We start from the raw sequence: 24974 nt of genomic DNA on the forward strand, positions 1-24974 counted from the left end.
ATGGCGGCCAAAGCCCTCTTCGTTCCTTTAGCCATTACAAGGTACATGGAGATACGATAAGTGATGACTTTACTGTCGTTCCCACAGATAGCGTCAAACCGTTGATACTGAAATCTGGTCGATCATGCCTCACCTCCTACTAGCCAAAGTACCTGCAATGTAATGGAGAACAAGGGAATACACTGGGGGCGTTGGTTAAGGTCAAGGACCCTCCGATGCCTAAGTCAGGCATATGGACTCACAGTAGGCGTAGTAGAATCGGAATATTTGTTGTACCTTGTTTCATGGTGGAGGTGTATTTATAGGCTTTCGAGGCTGTCTCGTATCCGAGTTGATTTGCTAGATATGTTGGAGGTGACGTATTGGAGTCGAACTCTAACTTTAAAAATATATCCGACTTTACCTCAATCGGCGTGATCTTCAGCGGAGATCTCGGTAGGTAATTCCACCCATATACGGAGATGATTCTTTTCTCTCTCCCGAGGTTGACCTCGAGGTTGATACCCGAGGTCAAGGTCAGTATTCGAGGCCGTCCTCCGAGGTCGATGTCTATGGTCAAGGCCGACCTCCGAGGTCAAGGTCGTCCCTTGATATTGAGGTCGATACCCGAGGACCAAAGTGACAACTGAGGCCGAGGTAGAAAGTAGCCGACAACAAAGGTCGGGATGATTTTTTTGGCCCACAAGCAATCCATAGTCATCGAATCTGGCTGCTCGGCTAATCTATCTCATATATTTTTTTAGCTTCATTTTACCCATAACAGACCATATATGACCGAGATCTAATAAGATTAGTTTTCTATTTAATTAGCCACTTGCATAGTGTTGTTTAAGATGATCAGGCAATTATTAAAGGGTATGTTTGTCCTCTAAAAATGGTCATACCTCTGCCTTCCCTACGAAAGGACTTTCTTCTCTTTAGTATTTTATATATATATATATATATATATTATAGTCAGTCACAAAAAACAATTGCAAAACACCACTCTAGATACAGAACTTGTTACTCAAATTGAATCTAACATATGAGCATACACTCGAATTATAACCACTTGATTATTGCTACGAATAACACTAAGCAATGTAAATGGTGGATAAAGATAAAGGTTACACTATGTAAATGACAGATAATTGTAAGATAAATTTGGTTTGGTTGGTATGAAACGCCTTCTTCTATTTAATTCATTTACTATATATTTATAGCCTTAAACTGATTATCTGAATATGTCTGATGTTATGATGGATGTTATAATCGTTTCAGACTGACATCCTTGGGCTTTTCCTTCTTAGCTTGCCACTTGTACAGATAATCGCTCCAAGCTTCCTTGCCTACTCAATATGTTATTCTCAGCCACTATTGCTTTATGAATGACGTGGCATCATTTGATAGATGCCAGCTATATCACTGTAAAATCCTCTTCGAATATCTCTGCAGATTTCAAATACACCATGTAACTCTCATAAAATTATGCATGTCCCTTTTTTATTGGCTCTCGTAGGAACGAAAAGAAATAGGGTAGAACAACAATAGTCGAAAAGCCTTTTTAGATTCTTCTCTTTTCTAGATCCTTCTTTTAGTACGTTTCTTCTTCTTAACTGTTCCTCTTCTCTCTACCAAGCTTTGGTTTTTTCTATAATCGATCATCAGTCACACATTGTGTAACATCCAATACTTTTCAATGCTTAGGTGTTATCATGAAGACTTAGTATAAATATAGATCTAGCGTATTTAGACGTTCACCTTCATTCTAGCCCAAAATTTTCCATTATGAGTAATCTTCATCTCAATATTTATGAAGTCTTTGAGTGCCACTTAAATCAAAATTTTAGGGTCACTAGATGGATTACCCTTAAACAAAGGAAAATCTAAATGATCTAAGACTGAATAGCCAGGTCAAGGGAATTTCGGTAGAATTGTCCATGGATTTGAAGAATGGACTATACATCTATATCATAACACCAAAGAACTCAAGAGTGGCTTGATTTACATCTACAGGAGATCTAAATGCTTAATTGAACTTATTATAAACATCCACCTCAAAACAGTAAATGCATAAATAAGTTCAAACTGTTTAAATACTCCTAAACTGTCGGATCAAGATCAACCTATTAAAATGAGTCTTCCAAACCATTCATCCACATGATGGGCCACTTAAAATCATAACCTGTACACATCGAATTCAAATCCAAGACGTCCATCAAATAGTGGATTCAGGGAGGTTATAATTGTAGCATTTTTCTCCATTGGTTCTTGATCCATGGCCGACCTGAGCTTTGGATATGCCTGATCTTTGGCTGGAAGCCCTAATTGGGTCATAAAATTCGATGATCGGAGTGGATTTCTCTAAATATCGTCGTAGAGCCTACTTTAGTCGATGCATGTGAATATCACATGCACAACTATGATGCACTGAACCCGGATTCAGGTCAAACCGGGTTTAACCCGAGACCACCCGAAAAAGAGAGGATTTCTCTCTCTCTCTCTCTCTCCCTTCTTTCCTACTCAAAGCTCAGTTTAAACGAACAATGTCTGTTCGCGTTGGCCGTGGTCCACCATCTGAGATCACGTGCATGATTTGAAATGTTCATCTTGTAAATTGGGAAGATCCGACCAAACCCCAGGTGGTTCCATGCATTGCTGCACACATGTGGTTGCATGAATTTCGACACAAATAGGGGTGGTGTGCAACATTTTTTAGATAATGGAAAATGCCCTTATTACCATGCTAGCGATCCGATTTAGGATTCTCTGCATCATCTCAACCCTCCATTCAAAAGATCTCAGCCCTTCATTCATTCCATTTTAGGGTTTTTGCGGCTACAAAAAGAGGCAAAAATAATCTTATCATTTTGATGCTAGCACAATTCCAGCCATTAATTAACTTCTAGAACATCTCCAGAGCATCCTGAACATAGGATATAGGGCTTCCTAATGCTATCATAGCTTCGATTAGCAGATCTCATACGAGATCTCACCAGTTCGAGAATATTGTGTGGAGCAAGAAAATCTCACACACAAATGAGATTCCGATGATGTTTCTTCAAAAGTTGGGCCCCACAATGATCATTGGATCTATCCATACCATCCATATGTTGTTGATCAAACGATCAACCATTCATTGATGATCCACCATTAATGGATGGATCATATTCTCCATTTTATTAGAAACCCACCATCTTTTAGTGGGCTCCATCTCCTGATAAGGGTCGTCTGTTTAATGGGCCATGATGTCATAAGTCCAGATGTAGTGTTAGTTTAGTGCCATGCAAGCAATCTTGGTCGGATTAGGTCCAAATTAAGGGAAAGATCATTTTGTTGTGCTCGGGTTTAACCTCACTTAGGCGTAACTAATCCCATGGATTAGTTGCTTTTCGAACCATCTAAAATGGGGGTAGAGATGCCTTTATAAGCTTGTCTTTTAGGACTTCTCTTTGTGAAAATAGAAAGCCTGAGAGAGAGAGAGAGAGAGAGAGAGAGAGAGAGACGTCGTTGTGCCGCACTAGGTGGACTTAGTTGAGTCGTGGGTTGAGTCAGTTATACATCTAGCCCAAGTCTAGACAATGCCAGATGATTCGAGTCGACAGAGAGTGATTTTGGGAGAGATTTTTGGGTTAGGTTGCTATGGGGCAACTGTTGCAAGCAATCGAGATCGGGGAGTGGCTCGTGGGTTCGGGCTGCTGCCAAGTCAAGTGGGTTCGGTTCACTAAGTCTGAGTCGAGTCGAGTTTTAGTCTAGATACCTTGATGGACCTGTTTAAGAGACGAAGAAGAAAGGAAAGGAGAAGAAGAAGAAGAAGAAGAAGAAGAAGAAGAAGAGAGAGAGAGAGAGAGAGAGAGAGAGAGAGAGAGAGGGGGGTGAGTTTGAGTTTAGGTCGAGTCAACTGGGTCGAATTGGGCTTGGGTCTGGTCCGAGAACTACTAGAATTCCAATAGAGGGAGAAAGAAAGAAAATAAAAGGAGAAAAGAGAATAAGACGGAGAGAGCTTGGGTCTGGTCTTGGAACTACTTGAAATGTGATCCATCCCGACCACACATCTCGTTTTGTCTAGTTAGGGCATGACCTCAAATTTGGGGTAGATTTTATGATTGGGTGGCCCACAAACGAAGCAGGAAGATGGGGTAAAACCTATCATTGCACTCGGCTCCCTCGCCTAACTGTACCACGTGCAGAAAAATGCTGCCTTAGTTAGTCATTCAAGATAAGTGGGGTCCACTTATGGTGACTTTTCAAGAAATTCATTTCCTTTATCAATTCCCTCATGTCATGTTGGCGCAAGAGCTAAAATATGAGCTCGATCTGAGTTCTAGATAGGCCACACGGTTAGTCGCCATAAGGACGATGCTCACCGTTGAAGCAAGTCCTCTCTCATGCTTATGTTGGTGTTCTAAATAGGTGGGGTCCACTTGTGATGTCCTCCCAAGAAATCCATGCTCATCACCGACTTCAGCATGTTGTGGTGGCTAATGGCCCCAAGTTTAAAATAGATCCAACCTCTGGGTGGGCCAAACGATTCACTGATGCATGGGATGGTGTACACCATAGAACCAAATTCTCGTTCATGTATACGTTATTTGCCATGCACTTGGCACTTGCTATTTACGGATTTGCCATCTGTTTTCTCATCCAAATGTCCCAAATTTTGGCGGGTATCCTTTATTTTTCATGGTCTTTCTATGGGTCAAGTTTGGGCCCCGATCTCCAAAGGATGTCGAAGATGTTCTTTTAAATGGCTAACACACTTCATGCTTCAGAACCGTAGTTGTAAACATCTAGTTAAAACATTACCCGGTGAAATTGTGGTTTAGACCGCTATAGTAGAAGTATGGAATAGGTCAAAGTGTCTTAGAGGGGGTGAATATGACTTTATAAAAAATTATGGCAATTTAAAATCCTACTTTTCTAATCTTGATCTGTCATGTAATTAATCAAGATACAATTATCTTAACTCTAAAGGCTTCTAAGCCAAGTAGAGGATCCAAACAATAGACTATTTAAGATTGAACAAGTTAAACAACTAGTCTATGATGGATCGTGTATATGAGTGTGAGGGATGTGATTCCTATCAGTTCTAATCATTCAAATAATCATGCATCATGTCAAGCATTCAAGATAAACATAATCAAAAGAATGTGCAAATAACAATCCTAAACACAATCATATATAGTGGTTTAACTATGTGCCTACTCCACTCCTAGCAGACGCACTCAACCCTTGAGTGTATCAGATTTCACTAACAGAGGTTTCAAATCAGGTTCACCTCAAACCATTACAACCTACACAAGGTTGACACTAGGACCTACACAAGGTTCCTAAGGATGCCTATACAAGGCAAATCGTCCTTCATAAGGACTTAATAGTTTATGCTCTACACAAGAGCAAAGGTCCTACACAAAGCACCTAGGTTTAGGCCACATAGGCCAAGGTCCTACATAAAGAACCTACGTTTAGGCCACACAGGCCAAGGTCCTACAAAGGGGCCTAGGTTTGGGCTACACCACATAAAGAACCTAGGTTTAGGCCACACAAGCTAAGGTCTTACACAAAGAACCTAAAAGTACTCTCCCGTCGGAGGCCTTCACTGAGGACTTGGTAAGTTTGAGATATAACCTGCGAGCCAATCCTACACAAGGAATGATCTACAGGATTTCTGGACTCTAATGACTTACTTGTAAGTAGATGAGCCCCATTCTGCACTTGATGAAGATGATCTCGCTTGATGGCTGAGATTCTTCAGCTCTCTTGAACCGCAACACTTGAAGATGTGCCAATATAAGTAACCGAGGTTGGGTCAAGGTATATTTTAGAATCTACTCTATCGAATGTCGATCATTTAAGACACACAGAGAGATTCCAGAGTTTCACTACCAAAAAAATGATCAAAGGCTACGGACTATGCTGGCTTTTGGCTACGGATATAAACTGTAGCTACTTTGCTACGGTTTAAAACTGTAGCTAAAAGCTAACTCCGCCAGACGTTCATACAACCTTTGATAGCCCCATAAGAGACTCTATGAGGCTCATTAAAATGTGTGTACTCCATCTAATATGTTTATCCATTTTTAAAGAGCATGTTAGGGCAAGAGCTTAAAAAAGGAAGTAGATCAAAAGCTCAAGTGGACCACACGGTAGGAAAGAGTGGAGATTAATACCTACCATTGATCGATGGTGTGGTTCAATTAGACCTTCGATTTTCCTAGATGTTGGGGTCATTCCTTATAAAAAGAATTACAAAATTAATGGACGGAGTGGATATGTCGATTACATCACGATGGACCCCACAAAGCCCTTGAAAAGGTCATCCGTCTAGAACCCGTGAGATGTGCCAACGTGGAGGGCCTGTTGTGGATGGTGCAATGGCTACGGTCAGGTGGACTTTTAGCTACGGTTTAAAATCGTAGCAGGACCGTAGTAGGCGAAAAACCACACTGCCTTTTTCTTTTCCCCCTATCACGGAACATTTCATTTCCCTCCACTCAACCCCTATTCCCTCTCACATTCGTCCCTTTCTTTCTCTCTCTCTCTCAATCTCCCGTGCCCCTTGTCTCTATCTCTCTCAATCTCTCGTGCCCCTTGTCTCTATCTTTCTCAATCTCCCACGCCCCTTTTATCTCTCTCTGTCTCTCGATCTCCTGCGCCCCTTTTCTCTCTCGCTCCAGAAGACATCTCGGTAGCGAATTCAAAACTTGTTAAGCTTCGAATATGAGCTTTTTTTTACCTTTCAGATTTGTCTATATAGAATGCATCCTTTTACTTCCCCTGCAAACTTAGAATGCAGGGGAAGCCGAAATGTGGAGTTCCGATTGTCGGTGGTCTAGCACTTCACATTGAAAGAATTGCATTCTGACTCACATGAAAGAACGACATTATTGTCTAGGTCATCGGTCTTTGAATATTGTCACGAGTTCATTCCTTTGCTATCTTTTGTGCCGGTCATCAACCAGTTCCTTCAAGAATGATCTAAAGGTGCTCGATGATATTACTTACAGTAAGGAGAATGGTAGACTGGGCACTGATATATGATTACTTCAGCATGATCCTCATGCTGACGGTTGTTGTTTTACAAGCATCCGCATATTTTATTTTTTTTGCTGCCCATTCAGAATCTGATCTGCTGAAGGCATCTGAAGCATTAAAAAGAGTTGTCTGTGCTCTCAGATTAGAGTGACAGGTTCTTGTATGATCTTTCCTAACAACGATTCTTCTATTATTGCAATCCAGGCTATAAACACACACACACACACACACGCACACACACATACATACATATTAACAGCACCTTATTGCCTGCACATTGCCAATGTAGCAAACATGAAACAAGTGAAAGATCTGGAATACTCATCTGGTAGGACCTACTCTTAGGATCCCCTGTCACAGGAATCAGATTGGTGCACTCGTTAAATTTTAGGTACGAAAAAGGACTAATTTTGGGTTTTCTTATCGGTTACAACTCTTTTATAGCAACTAGAGTAGACGAGGTTACTTTAAGTGGACCAATGGATTAGTTTTGGATGGATTTTCGTTATTAAATGGTGATTAATGTACAAGGAAATAAATCCATAGCCATGTATATGAACCATAGACATGTATTATTGATTGAAAATCATGCAGCAAGTACAGCCAGTAATGGGCAGACTATGTTTTTCCCCTCATTTTGCAGGTTTTTGCCTAGTTTGAAGGTCACTAGAGAGTTTTTTAGCTTATTCATCTCAGAGATGTTCTGTGACTTCTGTCTTAGTTAACAAAATCATCTCCTCTGATAAGAAAATGAAAAATAATGCATCAAGTTAACGATTTTACATTTAATCCATAAACATGTTAACAACTTCCATTTAAATTTAAGATATTAACTAGCCATGTTAGCAAAATCATGCAATTTGCGATATGAATTGCACACCACACAATATGAATCGTAGGTTCAAATTGCAAATCCCAAAAAATTGTAACTGAATTATATCAAATCACACGATTATGTATTGACTGCTATGAATCATAAGATAAATGTTGAGTGCATAAATGGGGCCCAAATTTACATAAAATCATTTTCCTTTTCTTTTTTATACATTTTTTCTTCTTGTTTTTTACCCTTTTGCTTTTATAACATGTAAAAAGCCCTCCCTATTAAAAGTCCTCATTTCATTTGAGAGGAGATTTGGGGATTTTAATATTCCAAGACCCAAAACAAAGATCTTACAATATCATTTTATTTGGTCAATAGAATTGAATGCCACTTTTTCCAACATGATTTTACACTTCGAAAGGTAGAATTACTAAAGGACTCTTATATGTTTTTAAGGTAAAGTCTTTTAACACAAAACATAAAGGAAAGACAATAATCCTTTAACATTATCACAAAACTTATAAAAGTTCTCAATTGCCAAAATCATGACACGTATTACTTCTCTTTTTGCACATTGATGGGAAATGGATGATTGATGAGTTCTTTTTTTTTCGATTTATTTAGGGCCTGTTTGGTTTTCCAATTACCACGATAGTTGGGTGTAAAGACAGCATAATTACGTATTTACATGTATTAGCAATGATTGTTTCAATACTTGTATTTTGCTTTCCCACGCATGTTTTTTGGTATTTTTTGGGTGTAATAGACGGAAAATTGGTAGGAATGTGTTTGGATAGACAGTGTAGTAGTCACATCATTCCTTTTTTACTCTTATGGTGTCCACCATTTTAGCACTACAACAACTGTAATCAGTTGTTTGATTTTTACAGTAGTGCTGAATATACAACTTCCCCTTTCAGCAATTTGGTCAACGTCTAGACAAGAGATCGTGGGATCCAATCTTTGCATATGCTTAAATTTTTTATACAGCACTATGTGGTGGACCACATGATGATCTTTGTGATAGATTGTCTAGTCCACAACATATATCGAAATGCACCAAAACGTTGATCAGCACTATGTGGTGGACCTATTTCAAACGGACGTGTCTCAAGGTTGACATTGCAACAACTGAATCTAGATGGCCAGTATATTGGCGGAATAAAAGCGGGTAAATGGGTCCCTTCAAATTTGAATTTTGAAGGATAATGGATGATCGTATACATAATTCAACTGTAACATGGATAAATAGACATAGGATTCAGAAGTAGGCATATAGGGGTCAAGGTGTATATATTACACTTCAAAATTTTAAATTGAAGTATATCAGCGTACTCACATCACTGAAAATCTGGATGCATGTGGGATCAGTAACCCATTGTCAGTAGTAAGCACTTGCTACTAATCCTTACTACGTGAGGAAATATGGGCCCTATTGAAGTATAACTAATCTACTCCTGTAAATGTGACATGTTAGTAATGAATTATGAAAATCACCTAGAAGTTAAACCCATAAATTCCTAAACATCCACACGAGCTATTCAAAGCAAACCACAATCCTCCAAAAATTGTATAATAGTCATATTAAAAAAAACCAACGGCACATCGAAACCTACAAACTAGTGCCACACCATGAGCTGAATGGTGAGGATTAAAAGTAAGCAACCGAAGATAATCCTAAGGAGGGCCTCAATTGACCCTGGCGTTTCTTCAATGACATCTCCTGGTGTGCCGTTGCCAGCACACTTTTCACAGTAGTAGGATGGTCACGGGGAGCGCCTTATATAAAGGTTATTGTAACTGGTAATGCAAGGTCGTTCAGTGTTTAATGTCCTCGTTTGATGGTCGCCCTCGATGTCGGCCACTGGTTCATTATGCTGCGCCGCATACTCGTAGAAAGCAGTCCATTAAGTATATGCCTCCGACGTGGACTTGTATTCTTTGAAGCGGGCCATGGAAAATCCATCCACCTATTGGCGGCACTCCTCCCAGGTATATTACAGTCTGGGTCAACGTCCATTGAAGACGACATACATTTTCCATCTGCAGACTATTGAAATACGAATAAGTACAATTGATATTGATATTAATAATCAAACATGCAACAATTTTTATATACTTTACCTGGACCGATAGATAATTGATAATATAACAAATCTGAGAATTTGAGAGCATACCTGAAGTGATGACTTGTCCAGTAAAAAATTGGATTTTATCCTATCCAAAGCACTACGTGAAAAATGGAAAAAAAGGACGGATGTAGAGACGGTTCTGAACCGTCTCTAAAATTGCTTGGTTTAAAGACGCTTTAGAGACGGCCGTAAACTGTCTCTAAAATTTTAGACGGCCCCTGACTGTCCTTAATATTGTCTTAAAAATTTGAACGTCTACAAATCATTTAAGACGGTCATTGACTGTCTTATATGAGTCATTTGAGACGGTCATTGGCCGTCTACATTAAAGACGGTCCTTGATCGTCTTATATGAGGTCATCTGAGACGGTCATTGGCCGTCTGCATTAGAGACGGTCATTGGCCGTCTTTTACTTGCAATTTGAGACTGTCAAAGACTGTTTCTAATAGAGACGGTCCTTAGCCGTCTTACAACCCTGTAAAAGATCGTCTTTATTAGAGACCATCAAAGACCGTCTTTATTAGAGACCGTCAAGGACTGTCTCTATTAGAGATTGTCAAGGACCGTCTCTATTAGAAATGGTCCTAAACCGTCTTGTAGCCCTGTCAAAGACCGTCTCTATTACAGACTGTCAATGACCGTCTCGACTGTATCTAATGCTCAGGTAAAAAATTAAAAGCCTCAAAAAAATTATGAATTTCGAAAAAAAAATAGTTGAGAAGCTTAGAAAAATAATTAATAATGTTTAAGAAAAATTTAAATTTTCAAAAAAAAAGCTGTAATTTTATAAAAATCTAGATTTTGAAAAAACATTAAGAACTTTGAATAATGTTGATAATTTTGAAAAAAAAAAATCGATAAAAATATGATATTTTGAAGAAGAAAATTTAAAAAATTAAATAAAATTGTAAAAAAAATTGATAAAATGTAAAAAAAAATATTTTTAAAAAAAGAAAACTAGGTTTTGTATTTTGACAACAAAAATTGAAAAGTTATATAACAAAAGTGAGATTAAAAAAATGATATTTTTAAAAAGAAAATTTAAGAAATTAAAAAAAATTGTGAAAAATTTGACAAAACTTGATTTTGATGATGTAAAAAATATATATTTTAAAAAAGAAAAGTAGATTTTGTATTTTGACAAGAAAAATTGAAAAGTTAGATAACAAAAGTGAGATTTTGATGATGTGTTGTATATCCTTGCCGCCCATATGTTTCTCCAACCCATTTTTGGGCCGGGTATAAAAAATTGTGTAGATTTAAATCTGGACAACACCATTGGAGAGAATGATAATATAGTACCTCGCCATTAAAAATTATAAAGAGCCCATCGTAAGGTTTTAGTAATGTTTATTTGCAATTCAACTTGTTGATAATGTAAAGGAGATCTAGATGAAGGTAAACTACAAAGATCAAATTGATCCAAAACTTTTGTGGCCTTTAAAAGGTTTTTAATGGTTATTCATCATTGTTTTGATTGGTATGGCCCACCCGAGATTATTTAGTTCTTGTGATTTGAAATTACATCCTAAAATCTGATGAAAAAATATATGGACCAAGTCCATATACATAAAACATATCAAGGTGGGCCCTACACGGTTAGAGTAACACCCATGGAATTACCTAAATAGTGAAATAGTACTATAAGGTCACCTCATGGGAACTTCCCATGAGGTTAATCTGTGTGGGCCCCATCATGATGTGTGCAGAACATCAACACCATGCATTTGATGTGTCCCCTTTAAGTCCAAAAATCAGTCATATATGAGACTTAGGTGGGCCATGACATCTAAAACTATGTGAAAACATCCCTAAAACATATAAAAGCATTTGGTGGGGCCCACATGAGTTTTGGATGTGTATGAAACTTGGTCTGACTCCTCATCCAAGTGGGACACACATAATGAATGGGCTGGATCTATGAACCACATCTAGGTGGGCCCAATAAATGATTATGAATGTTTTAATGGGAGGGTAACCCTCTCAACTATAGTATGTGGTACTGTGTGGGCCCAACTATGATGTATGTGTTTAATCCATGCCGTCCATCTATTTTTAAAGATCATCGTATGGCATGAGACAAAAAATGAGGCATATCCCAATTTGAAATGGACCACATTACAAGAAATAGTATTGAATGACTATCAACCATTTAAAACATTCTGGGGCCCATAAAAGTTTTGAATTGAGATGATTTTTGTTTTTTCCCTTCATCTAAGCCTGTATGACCTAATAAACAGATTGGATGCCAAATAAAGAGTACAGTGGGCCTTACATAGGATTTTAATGATGGATATCCAATCACTATTGTTTTCATGTGGTGTGGCCCACCTAATATTTATATACCTCTCAATTTTGGGCCCCACCATGATGTATGTTTTATAACCACACCTTCCATCCATTTGGAGAGATCATTTTAGGGTAATATCCAAAGATAAATCTAAAGCTCCACTGGACCCCAGCACAGAAAACAGTGGGGATAGTGACACCCACCATTAAAAACTGTTTAAGGACCACGGAAGTTTTAGATCAAGCTAATATTTATGTTTTACCTTATTTCATGTTTTTTTAAAACTTCTGAACAGGTTGGATTTCAAATAAAATTTATGGTGGGCCTTAGGATAGTTTCAACGGTGGGAATCACTCTCCCCACTACTTTCTGTGGTGAGGTCCACTACATCCTTTTATCTGCCTCATTCTTTAGCTACTATCTAGGATCAAACCTAAAATAAATCTTAGAAATGGATGGACGGAGTGGATCAACAAAATACATTAAGGTGGGCTCCACAATCCCTGAATTTACAGTCAGTCTATGGCTCTGCCCAAACCCGATTTCCTGATAAAGCCTTCCCCATATGTTCAAGCGGTCAAAACCTTTCCAGGTGGGGCCCACCGTGATGTTTGTGAGAAATCCACCCCGTCTATATATTTTGTGAGATAATTTCATCACTTGAAACCAAAAGTGAGAAAGATACAATATTCCAGTGGGCCGCACTAAAGGAAAAGGTGGGTAGGGATATTACTACTGTTAAAATCTTCTTGGGGTTGAAAGTGATGTTTAAATGCCATATATACCATTAATAATGTCATTCCTACTGGGATGAGCCGAAAAAACAAATATTAGCCTGATTCAAAACTCATGTGATCCCATGAATATTTAAATTGTGTACATTTAATCGTCACGTTTTTGGCCCACTCGAGTATTGGATACGGTTCTTTTTTTTTTTTTTTAATTATTACTATCTTAGTACTAAAATGAGCTTACAAAATAGATGGACGGGTGGATTGCTGACAAACACATAGGTGTTCCCCACCTAACTTTCTGCCAAAGGCTATCGCTGGAAATCCGCATCCGCTCCACCCCGCCCGGTTCGTAGGCGGATTGGCTGGTGTACAACGCACCCGGCAACATATTTGCTGTGCTAACGTCACTAGTTCTATGGCTCCCATCATAAGGCATGAGTTATATCTAAACCATTCGTCCACTAGATGAGTTCGTCGTAAGTCTTGAACCAAAAAATAAGACAAATCCAAAAATCAAGTGGACCACACTGTAAAAATCAGCGGGGATTGAACGCCTGCCATTGAAACCTATGTGGGCTCAAAATAATTTTGGATCAATATGATATTTGTTTTTTATCTTCATCTAGGTTTGTGTGACCTTACGAAAAAATTGGATGGAAAGTAAACGTTATGGTGGGCCCTATGAATGTATTTAATGGTGAGAATCATTGTCCCACTGCTATTTGTGGTGTGGTCCACTTTAGATTTGAAAATTACTCATTTTTTGGAACAAGTCCTAGAATGATCTCTCAAAATATATGAACGGTGTAGATATGATAAATAAATCATTATGGGCCATGTAACTTTGATCTCCTTTGAACTGTTCATACAACTCGGATCTCGAAGAGCGTCAGCGCTCGTCTTCCCACGATGGAATAGATGGGCTACTGGGTCCCACCATGATGTATGTGTTTCATCCATGCCGTCTACATATTTTTCTACATAGTTTTATAACATGAGCCCAAAAATAAGATATATCCTAATCTCAAGTGGACCACATTACAGGAAACAATGTTGATTGAATGTAGACCATTAAAAACTGTTTTGGGGCCATAAAAGTTTTGGATCAAAATGATCTTTATTTTTTTTCTGATCCTATGTCTATGTGACATAATCAACAGATTGGATGTCAAATAAACAGTACACTCGGCTTTAGGAGGATTTTAACGGTGGATATCCAATCACTACTATTTTTCTAATGGATTTTAGCCTTAGATAAAGCTACGGATTTTAGCCGTAGCTATAATCCAATAAGCCGTCGGTGAACTCAAGTTTTTAACGGTGGACGTCCAATCACTATTGTTTTTGAATTTTGTGATCTACCCAAGCTTTATTTCAAGCTTAATTTTTTGGATCCGTGTTAAAATTATGTTGAGAAATGGATGGACGGAATGGATGAAACAAATAGATCATGATGGGACCCACAGAGCCATAATAGAACCAAAGCTCTATTTACCGCTTTCATTTTTCTTATTTTTCGCTGTGAGTTTCGTATTTAATGTAAAATAGTGGTGACTTGATCATAATAATAGTGGCTAAGATATAGAGTTATCCAGACCATCCAAATAATCGATCTATTGTAAATGGTAAATATTTATATATTTTTATTATATAATACCATATTAACCATCTAGAAATTGGTCTCATGCATGTACGCCCATAATAGAGTTTAGTGGAAAACTCACAACATACGGATTTCAAAGCCTTATCTTATTTGAAAGAGGATTCCAAAATCCATCGAGCGCCCCTCTTTTCCCACTTTTCCTCTTTTCCCTCTTTCCATCTTCCATCGAGAAATCCTCCATCGAGCGCAAAAATCCGGCCTCTATCACAAAAATCCGGCAGTTAGTCCTACAAGACTCTTTCAGAAATCCAAGAGGGAGGAAAAGATACATTCAGCCCGATACGCGTCCCATCCGACAAGTTCCTCTCTCTCTCTCTCTCTCTCTCTCTCTCCCCCTCTCTCTCAATTGAAGTTTTCATCTACTTTTTTAGAGCGATTATATGGCTATTGAGAGAGTGTAAATATTTAAATTAGATGTTGGTGATGATCGTTCGTGGGTTTTAGTGTTTGATCTTGTATTTTCACCTTATTTTGTGTTATTGGGGGGTTATGAGTCTTCCTCTCTGAGGCTGACGTATTTGAGTTTATCTCTGCAATATATGGCTATGTTGTCACATTAATCTAATACAAACAAATATACAGGTGTGGAAACGAATACGGCTGCTTGTCATTGCATATTATGAATATGTATGGTACTGATACGAAGTGTGTCATTTCAATAGAATTATTTGTACCTTGTTATATATTGAATTCCAATGTCGGCCCAGCATATGATCAGAGCGGGCTGTTAGATAGGTGGATTCACCATAGATTGCTCATGATTCTAAGGATGGAGACTGCCATTTCAGTAAGGAATGCAAAATAGGTGGCCTGACCATTTTACTTCTGCCCTTCATTTTGCAGGTTGGACTGATTATCCAGTCAATCTCTGTAATTTTTGTCCATGTGCGATTACGGTGGGACCCCCGCTGCGATCGTAGGTGAACCATCTTGGGCCCTATGTAGGAATTCATGTGAAGGTACAGGAATTTGAGATGGATCATATAAATATTGGTATGGAAATGAAGAATTTATGGAAGTCTTTGTTCAGTTTGTGGAAGTATGTCGCATCTTTCATAGATCCAGACCGTTGGTCTATTGTTTGCTTTTGAACTACAATTTTTTTTAAATATAATTGACACATTTTATATCGAAATATGATCTATGAAGTAGCATATGCATGCAATACGAAAATGGAAAATGAGGAATGGATGTTAAGGGTTAGGATTGAAGTATTGATGCTAATACGATGAATGATGTAGTTACGGAAGCATGGGTTGCACATGTACAGCAACATGCATGTCAGCAAACTCTCTCTCTCTCTCTCTCTCTCTCTCTCTCTCTCTTTCACCTCTTAAGCATGTTCTACAACACATTTTTTAGGATTTGTGTGTGTGTGTGTGTGTGTGTGTGTGTGTGTGTGTGTGTGTAAGGTATAGGATCTTGTTTATGACAGGAATACCCATATGGTGGTGATAGGATTCAAGGCTAGTTTGGTTTATTAGGGCTTCTTTAGGCCTATACTATGTACACGTAATAGTTATGAGCATTATGATGATTTGGAATAAAATTTCTTAGTTTTGCTATTAATTTGGTTTGTAAGAATATTTGAAAGGTGGTTTGATGGTCTCTAGCATTAAACTAGAGGATTGTTAGGTCCTTTCTACTCTTGGGAATGTTATAGCACAAGTGATGCCATGGTCAAAATATTGGTTCAATTGTTAGTGAGGCAAACAGTAGGGATTTTCATTAGCTTTTCTCGATTGCCTTGCTGGATGGTTGTATTGCCTTTGACATTCAGCTCGTTGATGCTTTATTAATATTTTGTAGGATTCTCCTAAGAACAGGGAATTGTTGGGCGCATTTTGGGATAAGGTATATGTTTTGTTTTGTTCCTTTTACAATTCTCCATAACAAGTTTTACTGGTATTAAGCTTTTCATTTGTGTATTTTCAGCTATCTTTGGATGAGGCAATGGAGATTGCATCATTGAAGAATGCGACACTAGAGGTGATGAGTTTGAGCAACATTTCTCATCTATATGTTATTCTCTTTCATCTTATTTCCTTGCCTTTCAAGCTATAGGGATTTATGGTTTATGATAAATTCTGCCAGTTACACCAACTTCAACCATTTGTTAATAGATATGCATGTGAAAACAGGGTAATCGAATTTTAGGATTTATGGAGTTTTATGACTTCTCATTAGTTGTGTTATTAAAAAAAAATAAATCCCTAGGAGTACGTTATTAAATTCCGCCAGTTACACCAACTTCAACCATTTATTTTTGAATTGGTTATGAACGAGTTCTTTACAAAAAGAGGTCCCCGGGAGTATGTTGTTTGTAGATGACAGTTTTGATTGATGAGACATGTGAGAGGGTAAACTCAAAGACATGTGAAGCTATCTTGAAAACCGACCTTTAAACTGAAAGAAAAGCATGAATAGAGGCAACATTGACAAGTTTATCCCCTTCTCTAGTTCATTGGAAATTTAATTTGAGACTCTTAAGCATGTATTGTTTTTCTAGTTAGATTATCCATCTATTAGTAATAATGTGTAGGTCACTTTTCCTACCTCCAAGTATGGAACCAGATCATAGTTAGCAATTTGTTCATACGTAAAACAAAATTTGGTATGGCAAATGTTTGGGTAATGTCTGAACCACACCTAATTTGACCTTATATATAAACAATCATTAAGGCTTGACCCATTACCTGGCTTACAAAGGAACTATACAATCCTAGACCTGAAGATATTGAATTACACATGGTATCCTCGTGTCCTTAGCTTGTACAGGTGGGCCATGGTCCCTTATCCTTGACCATTGATCTGATGAGCCCCACCTTTGTGGCCTTAAAGTTGTCTGGATTCAAAGATCCCAGCCATCCAAGCCTTTTTAATGTAATTCTATATCGTCCAGCACATTTTGCTTATTGTTTTAGCTAGTGACTTCTTTTTCTTTTCTTTTTTATTTTTTTGATGTATTCTATTTGTATCACTTGTATTCTTACATAATCGTTTGCGATGTATTTTCAGGTGATAGAGTAAGATATGTGGGTCCACTACATTCATCTGGATTTCCTCCTCTTCATGCTTCTCAAAGGTACCTTCTCTTCTTGCATGCGCCTGTGTTGTAAGCTACACAATTTCCTATCACCTGTTCCACTTTGTTTTTGAAGGTTTTGGAAGACTGCCCTGGTGATCTTAGTTTTTGGTATTGTCACATTTCTAAATGTATTCTCAAATCCCTAAACCTAAACCTACACCTAATCCTAATCTCAACTCCCTAACCTAAACCTAAACTTGAAAACCCAAACTTAAACCTGATCTCGAACCCAAACCCGATTTCCTAAACCTAAACCTTAACCTATTCTCAATTCCCTAAACCTATAGCTTATAACCTAAACTTAAACCTAAACCTAAACCTATAACCTATAACCTAAACGTAAACCTAAAACCTAATGTATTTTCAAATCCCTAAACCTAAACCTACACCTAATCCTAATCTCAACTCCCTAACCTAAACCTAAACATAGACTTGAAAACCCAAACCTAAACCCGATCCCGAACCCGAACCCGATTTCCTAAACCTAAACCTTAACCTACTCTCAATTCCCTAAACCTTAACCTATAACCTAACCTAAACCTATAACCTGCACTTGTAACCTAAACCTAAGCCTAAAACTAAAACCGAAATGTATTCTCAAATCCTTAAACCTAAACCTACACCTAATCCTAATCTCAACTCCCTAACCTAAACTTAAACCTAAACTTGAAAACCTAAACCTAAACCCGATCCCAAACCCGGACCCAATTTCCTAAACCTAAACCTTAACCTATTCTCAATTCCCTAAACCTTAACCTATAACCTAACCTAAACGTAAACCTATAACCTGCACTTATAACCTAAACCTAAACCTAAACCTATAACCTATAACCTAAACCTAAAACCTAATGTATTCTCAAATCCCTAAACCTAAACCTACACCTAACCCTAATCTCAACTCCCTAACCTAAACCTAAACTTGAAAACCCAAACCTAAACCTGTTCCTGAACTCGAACTCGATTTCCTAAACCTAAACCTTAACCAATTCTTAATTCCCTAAACCTATAGCTTATAACCTTATCCTAAACCTAAACCTATAACCTATAACCTAAACCTAAACCTAAAACCTAAATGTATTCTCAAATCCCTAAACCTAAACCTAAACCTACACCTAATCCTAATCTTAACTCCCCAACCTAAACTTAAACTTAAACTTGAAAACCCAAACCTAAACCCGATCCTGAACTCGAACCTGATTTCCTAAACCTAAACATTAACCTATTCTCAATTCCTTAAACCTATAGCTTATAACCTAAACCTAAACCTATAAGCTAAACCTTAACCTAAACCTAAACCTATAAGCTAAACCTAAACCTAAACCTAAACCTAAAACTTAAATGTATTCTCAAATCCCTAAACCTAAACTTACACCTAATCCTAATCTCAATTCCCTAACCTAAACCTAAACCTAAACTTGAAAACCCAACCTAAACCCGATCCCGAACCCGAACCCGATTTCCTAAACCTAAACCTTAACCTATTCTCAATTCCCTAAACCTATAGCTTATAACCTAAACCTAAACCTTGACCTAAACCTAAACCTATAACCTATAACCTAAACCAAACCTATAACCTAAACTCGAACCTATTCTCAAATCCCAAGACCTATAACCTAAACCAAAACCTTAACCTAAACCAAAACCTATAACCAAAACCAAAACCAAAACCTATAACCTAAACCCGAACCCGAACCCGAACCCGAATTCCTAAACCTTAACCTAAACATATAACCTATACCTAAACCTAAAACCTTACTTATAACCTAAAACTATTCTCAAATCCTTAAACTTTAACCTATAACCTAACCTAAACCTATACTTATAACATAAAACTATTCCCAAATGCCAAAACCTATAACCTTAACCTAACCTTTCCCTAAACTTATAACCTAAACTCAATTCCCTAAACCTAAACCTATAACTTTAACTCAAATCCCTAAACCTTAACCTATAAACCAACCTAAACCTATACTTAAAACCTAAAACTATTCTCAAATCCCAAAACCTGTAACCTAAACCCGAATCCAAACCCGAATCCGAACCTGAATTCCTAAGCCTTAACCTAAACACATAACCTATAACCTATAACCTAAACCTATAACCTAATCCTACCTATAACCTAAACTCAAATCCCTAAACCTTAACTCAAATCCGTAAACCTTAACCTATAACCCAACCTAAACCTATACTTATAACCTAAAACTATTCTCAAATCCCAAAACCTATAACCTAAACCCGAATCCAAACCCGAACCCGAACCCGAATTCCTAAACCTTAACCTAAACATATAACCTATAACCTAAGCCTATACCTAAACCTAAAACCTAAAGCTAAACCTAAACATATAACTTAAACCTAAACTCAAATCCCTAAACCTTAACCTAAACCTAAACTTATAACCTTAACCTAAACCTATTCTCAAATCCCAAAACCTATAACCTTAACCTAAACTCAATTCCCTAAACCTAAACCTATACATAAAACCTAAACCTACACCTAAACTTGTACTTATAACCTAAACCTATTTTCAAATCCCAAAACCTATAACCAAAACCTAAACCTAAACCTTAACCTAAACTTATAGCCTAAACTCAATTCCCTAAACTTAAACCTATAACCTTAACCTAAACATAAAACCTAAACCTAAACTTATACTTATAACCTAAACCTATTCTTATAACCTAAACCTATTTTCAAATTCCAAAACCTATAACCTAAACCTAAACCTAAACCTTAACCTCTAACTTAAACCTTAACCTAAACTTATAACCTAAACTCAATTCCCTAAACCTAAACCTAAACCTAAACCTATAACCTTAACCTAAACATAAAACCTAAACCTAAACCTAAACCTAAACCTATACTTATAACCTAAACCTATTCTTATAACCTAAACCTGTTTTCAAATCCCAAAACCTATAACCTAAACCTAAACCTAAACCTAAACCTAAACTTATAACTTAAACCTAAACCCAAACTTATAACCTAAACCTAAATCTACACTTACAACCTATAACCTAAACCTAAACCTAAAACCCAAACATAAACCCGATCTTGAACCCGAACCCGATTTCCTAAACCTAAACCTTAACGTATTCTCAAATCCCTAAACCTAAACCTACACCTAATCCTAATCTCAACTCCCTAACCTAAACCTAAACCTAAACTTGAAAACCCAAACCTAAACCCGATCCCGAACCCGAACCCGATTTCCTAAACCTAAACCTTAACCTATAACCTAACCTAACCTAAACCTAAACCTATAACCTACACTTGTAACAGGTGTATATCAAGAAGAATACGATATTGTAACAAGTGTATATTGTTTGTGTTTGGATGAATGTAGTTTATGTTTGGATGGATTTATATAGTTTATGTTTGGATGGATTTATGTAGTTTGGGTTTAGATGGATGGGAATGTGAATATGATGAAATATATTATATAATAGGTGTATATCAGGAAGAATATGATGTTGTAACTGGTGTATATCAGGAAGAATACGATGTTGTAACATGTGTATATCAGGAAGAATATGATGTTGTAACAGGTGTAAATTCAAATATGAGACGGTCGAAAATCGTCCTTTTCAGGGTCATAAGAGAGTTGATAACATCGTTTTTAAGGACGGTCCATGACCGTCCTTTTAAAGGACTGTCCATGACCGTCTTTTAAAGCTTATAAGAGACGGTCCATAGCAGTCCTTTTTAAGGACGGTCCATGACCGTCCTTTAAAGGCTCATACGAGACGATCCATAGCAGTCCTTTTTAAGGACGGTCCATGACCGTCCTTTTAAATAATGGTCCATGGCCGTCCTTTAAAGTCACATAAGAGACGGTCCATAACCGTCCTTTTTAAGGACGGTCCATGACCGTCCTTTTTTCGTCAATAAGAATGACGGTTTTGAACCGTCCTTTAAATAATACGACACGTCAAATTTTGGTGGCCCATGCGACGGTCCATGACCGTCCTTTTTGGTCATTTGAGACGGTTTTGGACCGTCCTTTTTTCGCTGTTTTGGCGTAGTGAAGTGCATATATGAACAAGATAGTCATATAGAAAACAATATATCAAGGAGATTAACATCAGATAATGCAAGATGGGCATCAACAGGTAATGCAAGTTAATACGCATCAACGGTGGGATCATCAAAAACACAAATCAAGATCCAAAAAAAATATATATATCATCCAAAATAAGCAACATTTTTTCAGCTAGTCAACAAAACTAGCCCTGTACCAAAAAAATAAGTTTTGTCTAAAAACCACTTGGCTGACAAGCCAAAGAAAACAGAAACCCATCAACGGTCAGGTGGATGGCAGTGCAATCAGTTAGAAGACTGATCTGCTGCAAGCAGCATCGGCATAAAGTCCAACCTCCTATGCTCAGAGAGTGAAAGGAACGAGGCAGATTGTTGTTCATCTTTAGATAGTATTTTTATGGTGCGCACAATCTTGTGACCCGTGAGGCCTTCAATCTGCTCCAGAGCAAGAACAATTTAGGACATACATACCAAATCCTTCCCTTGGTTAATGGTTATAGCTAGTGACTTGACAGCTTCTATAACATCACTCATTCCTTTGCCATTGATGTCGCAAGGGTGATCCTGTCTGGCTTTCTTCCTAGAATTGGATGTGCTGCCCGTGTTCACTGAGTTTTTCCCATTGACATTCAGACTATGGGTTGTGACATGAGCATCGTCACCACTGTGAAATGACCACTAGATGTTTTGTCCACTGTCCCTTATATCGTCACTCGACAATACGAGTGTATTGTCGTTCAAATCAACCAATGTTGTCGGCGTAATGTCGAAATCACGAGACCTTCCCTTTCGCACAGTACTATGTATACTTCTTGTGGAAGCACACGATCTGGTAGCGTGGTCATTTTCAAATAGAAAGGTGAGGTTATCGTACCTTCGCACTGCCTTCCCTCGAATGTGTTATGCATAGGGATGTGACTATTGACAACAACCAAGAAAACTCTATATTACTAAACAAAAATCGATGAGATATTCTTTAAATAAACATTGTGCTAAAGTAACAGACTGATTCAATATAAAAAAAATAAATCTCACCCGTATATAATCCTCCCAAACATCATCTGGGGCCGTAACTAGCTTATTGTCCTCATCCCAACCAAACCCACTAGCATTGAAGGTGTCCCGAAACTAAAAATACAACTGTTTCAATGTCTAGAGGCGATTACCAACATGCTTTTCCTGTACTAATATCTCTAGGGCACTCCTGACAGTTTTCACGACCGTTTTATAGATCTCCTTCTTAAAACCGTTTGCACTCTTACGGCCATTCGCCACAACATCCATTAAGGTATCAATGAGGCAGTCATCCATTTCATCCGTCCACCACATTACACCACCAGACAACATTTTTATTAAGTGATTTTGATTTATACTTTCGCGGTTTCCTTCATGATGTGACACACTGCTCTTGCCCAGGTTGTTTGGTGGGGGTTAACTGGTTGTTCCGCCCATTTGGAGATATTTTCTCATCACTATTAACTTCAATTATCTACAAATAGTACAATGGACATATTTAGTCTTACAGTACAACATTGCATATAAGTCATGGGAAGGCAATAAATGAAGAAAGCTAAAATTTAATACACAAATACAGAATATAGTATACAAAATAGACGGTGAGGATCATCTTCTTTCAAACTTCCAAAATGATGCTAAGACATGCTTGTAGGTATCGTCGTACAATTATGTGATGTTATAACATACTACAAAATGACAAAATATAATTTGAATATCAAACACCACGACTCATAAGATGAGATTCATTCCACATCCTCAAAGCAATATTGTCTCAATATGTGGCCCATTCATCCTTCTCAAGTTGTGTTACATTAATTGAGCATGGTGATAAGTCTATACTCTCCGTTACATCTGTATATGAGACTTCATCTTCTACCAAACCATCTCCTTCAGATAGATGGATGAAGTTGTGTAACACATAACATGCAATGACCATCTTCACCTGTATTAGAAGGTTGTATGGTGGAGCTGATTTTAGAATTGAAAAGCGAGCTTTCAATACTCTAAATATTCTTTCTATAATGTTTCGTAATTGAGCATACCGGTAGTTGAATAGTTCTTTCATGCTGGTTAGAACGCGGCCCATAAGGTATTCATTGAGGTGGTACCATACACCGCGATAAGTAGCCATAAATCCAGGAGAATGAGTGTAACCAGCATCAACTACGTAATACTTACCTACAAATAATTACGAGTAATTATCAATCTATTTACTCAGAAGTTATGTTATCAAGATGTTCAATCATATAAATATACATGAAATACTCTCGGGGATAGTAAAGCTATCGGTGGAATGTGTCAATGCACTGAGTAAGACACGTGCGTTAGAGGCTGATCCCTCCCATCCAGCGAGCACATATATGAACTTCATGTCAAATGTACATGCACCCATTTCTGAGAGAGGGCCCCTTTCCTGTTACGATAGGTTACACTTTCCAATGCCGGCACATAAGCGGGTACATGGGTCCCATCAATTGCACCAATGCAGTCCTAATTTCACCTTCAATTATTAGGATTAAAAAAATATACTATAAATTTTGGACAGGAGTGAACGTTGCATAATGTGATTACAATTGAGCGTACTTGAAAGTACGTGCTCCATTTAGGATCAGAAAGGATCTCGTTTGGTGTATCTGCACTTGGGAGTGTCGAAAACTCTGGATATATTTCGACAATTACATCCACCGCTTTACTAAAATATCGGCTCACGGTTTCTCTAGACTTATAAACCGATGTCCAATGACAGTTTCTAACATTATGCCCTACTGTGTGAAGGAACATGACAAGTTGTTCCTCCATACTTAAATGTTTTTCATCGAAAAGGAGATTTCTTTTCTTGAGAACCGAGCATGGGTTGAAGAATGTGGCCTTGTTCATTCTGAGTTGTGTTATGCACTCGTTATCACCTGCTCTTATTATCGCATTTATTATCTTATTTCTTTCAACGTCTCCAAATCTTGAGGGTGTCTTAAATAAAATATTTCTGCAATAATCCCCCTACTCCAATAGTAATAGTTGTTGCAGCAAGTGTAGCTGCAAAGGCAGCCATTTCCTCTTTCATCCATCCTTGACCCTCCATATTTTAATTTTCTCTTGTATAACAAACCCAATGAAATGGAGTCAGCACTAACGAGTCTTTATAAAAAACCAGTTTTCATAAGCAAATGTAA

General features: G+C 37.7%; 1 protein-coding gene across 1 annotated transcript; it reads left to right on the forward strand.

Annotated features, from left to right (window-relative positions):
• LOC131248667 (uncharacterized) lies at nt 1–17871 on the forward strand. The gene is made up of 6 exons (XM_058249053.1): nt 1–41; nt 14755–14956; nt 16467–16511; nt 16593–16646; nt 17676–17742; nt 17819–17871. Exons 1-5 carry the CDS (start codon nt 1–3, stop codon nt 17685–17687), a joined length of 354 nt encoding a protein of 117 aa, XP_058105036.1. The 3' UTR covers nt 17688–17742; nt 17819–17871.
• The last annotated feature ends 7103 nt before the right edge of the window (nt 17872–24974 follow it).

The sequence above is a fragment of the Magnolia sinica genome, chromosome 1 (genome assembly GCF_029962835.1).
Source record: "Magnolia sinica isolate HGM2019 chromosome 1, MsV1, whole genome shotgun sequence".
In the NCBI taxonomy this organism is placed as follows: domain Eukaryota; kingdom Viridiplantae; phylum Streptophyta; class Magnoliopsida; order Magnoliales; family Magnoliaceae; genus Magnolia; species Magnolia sinica.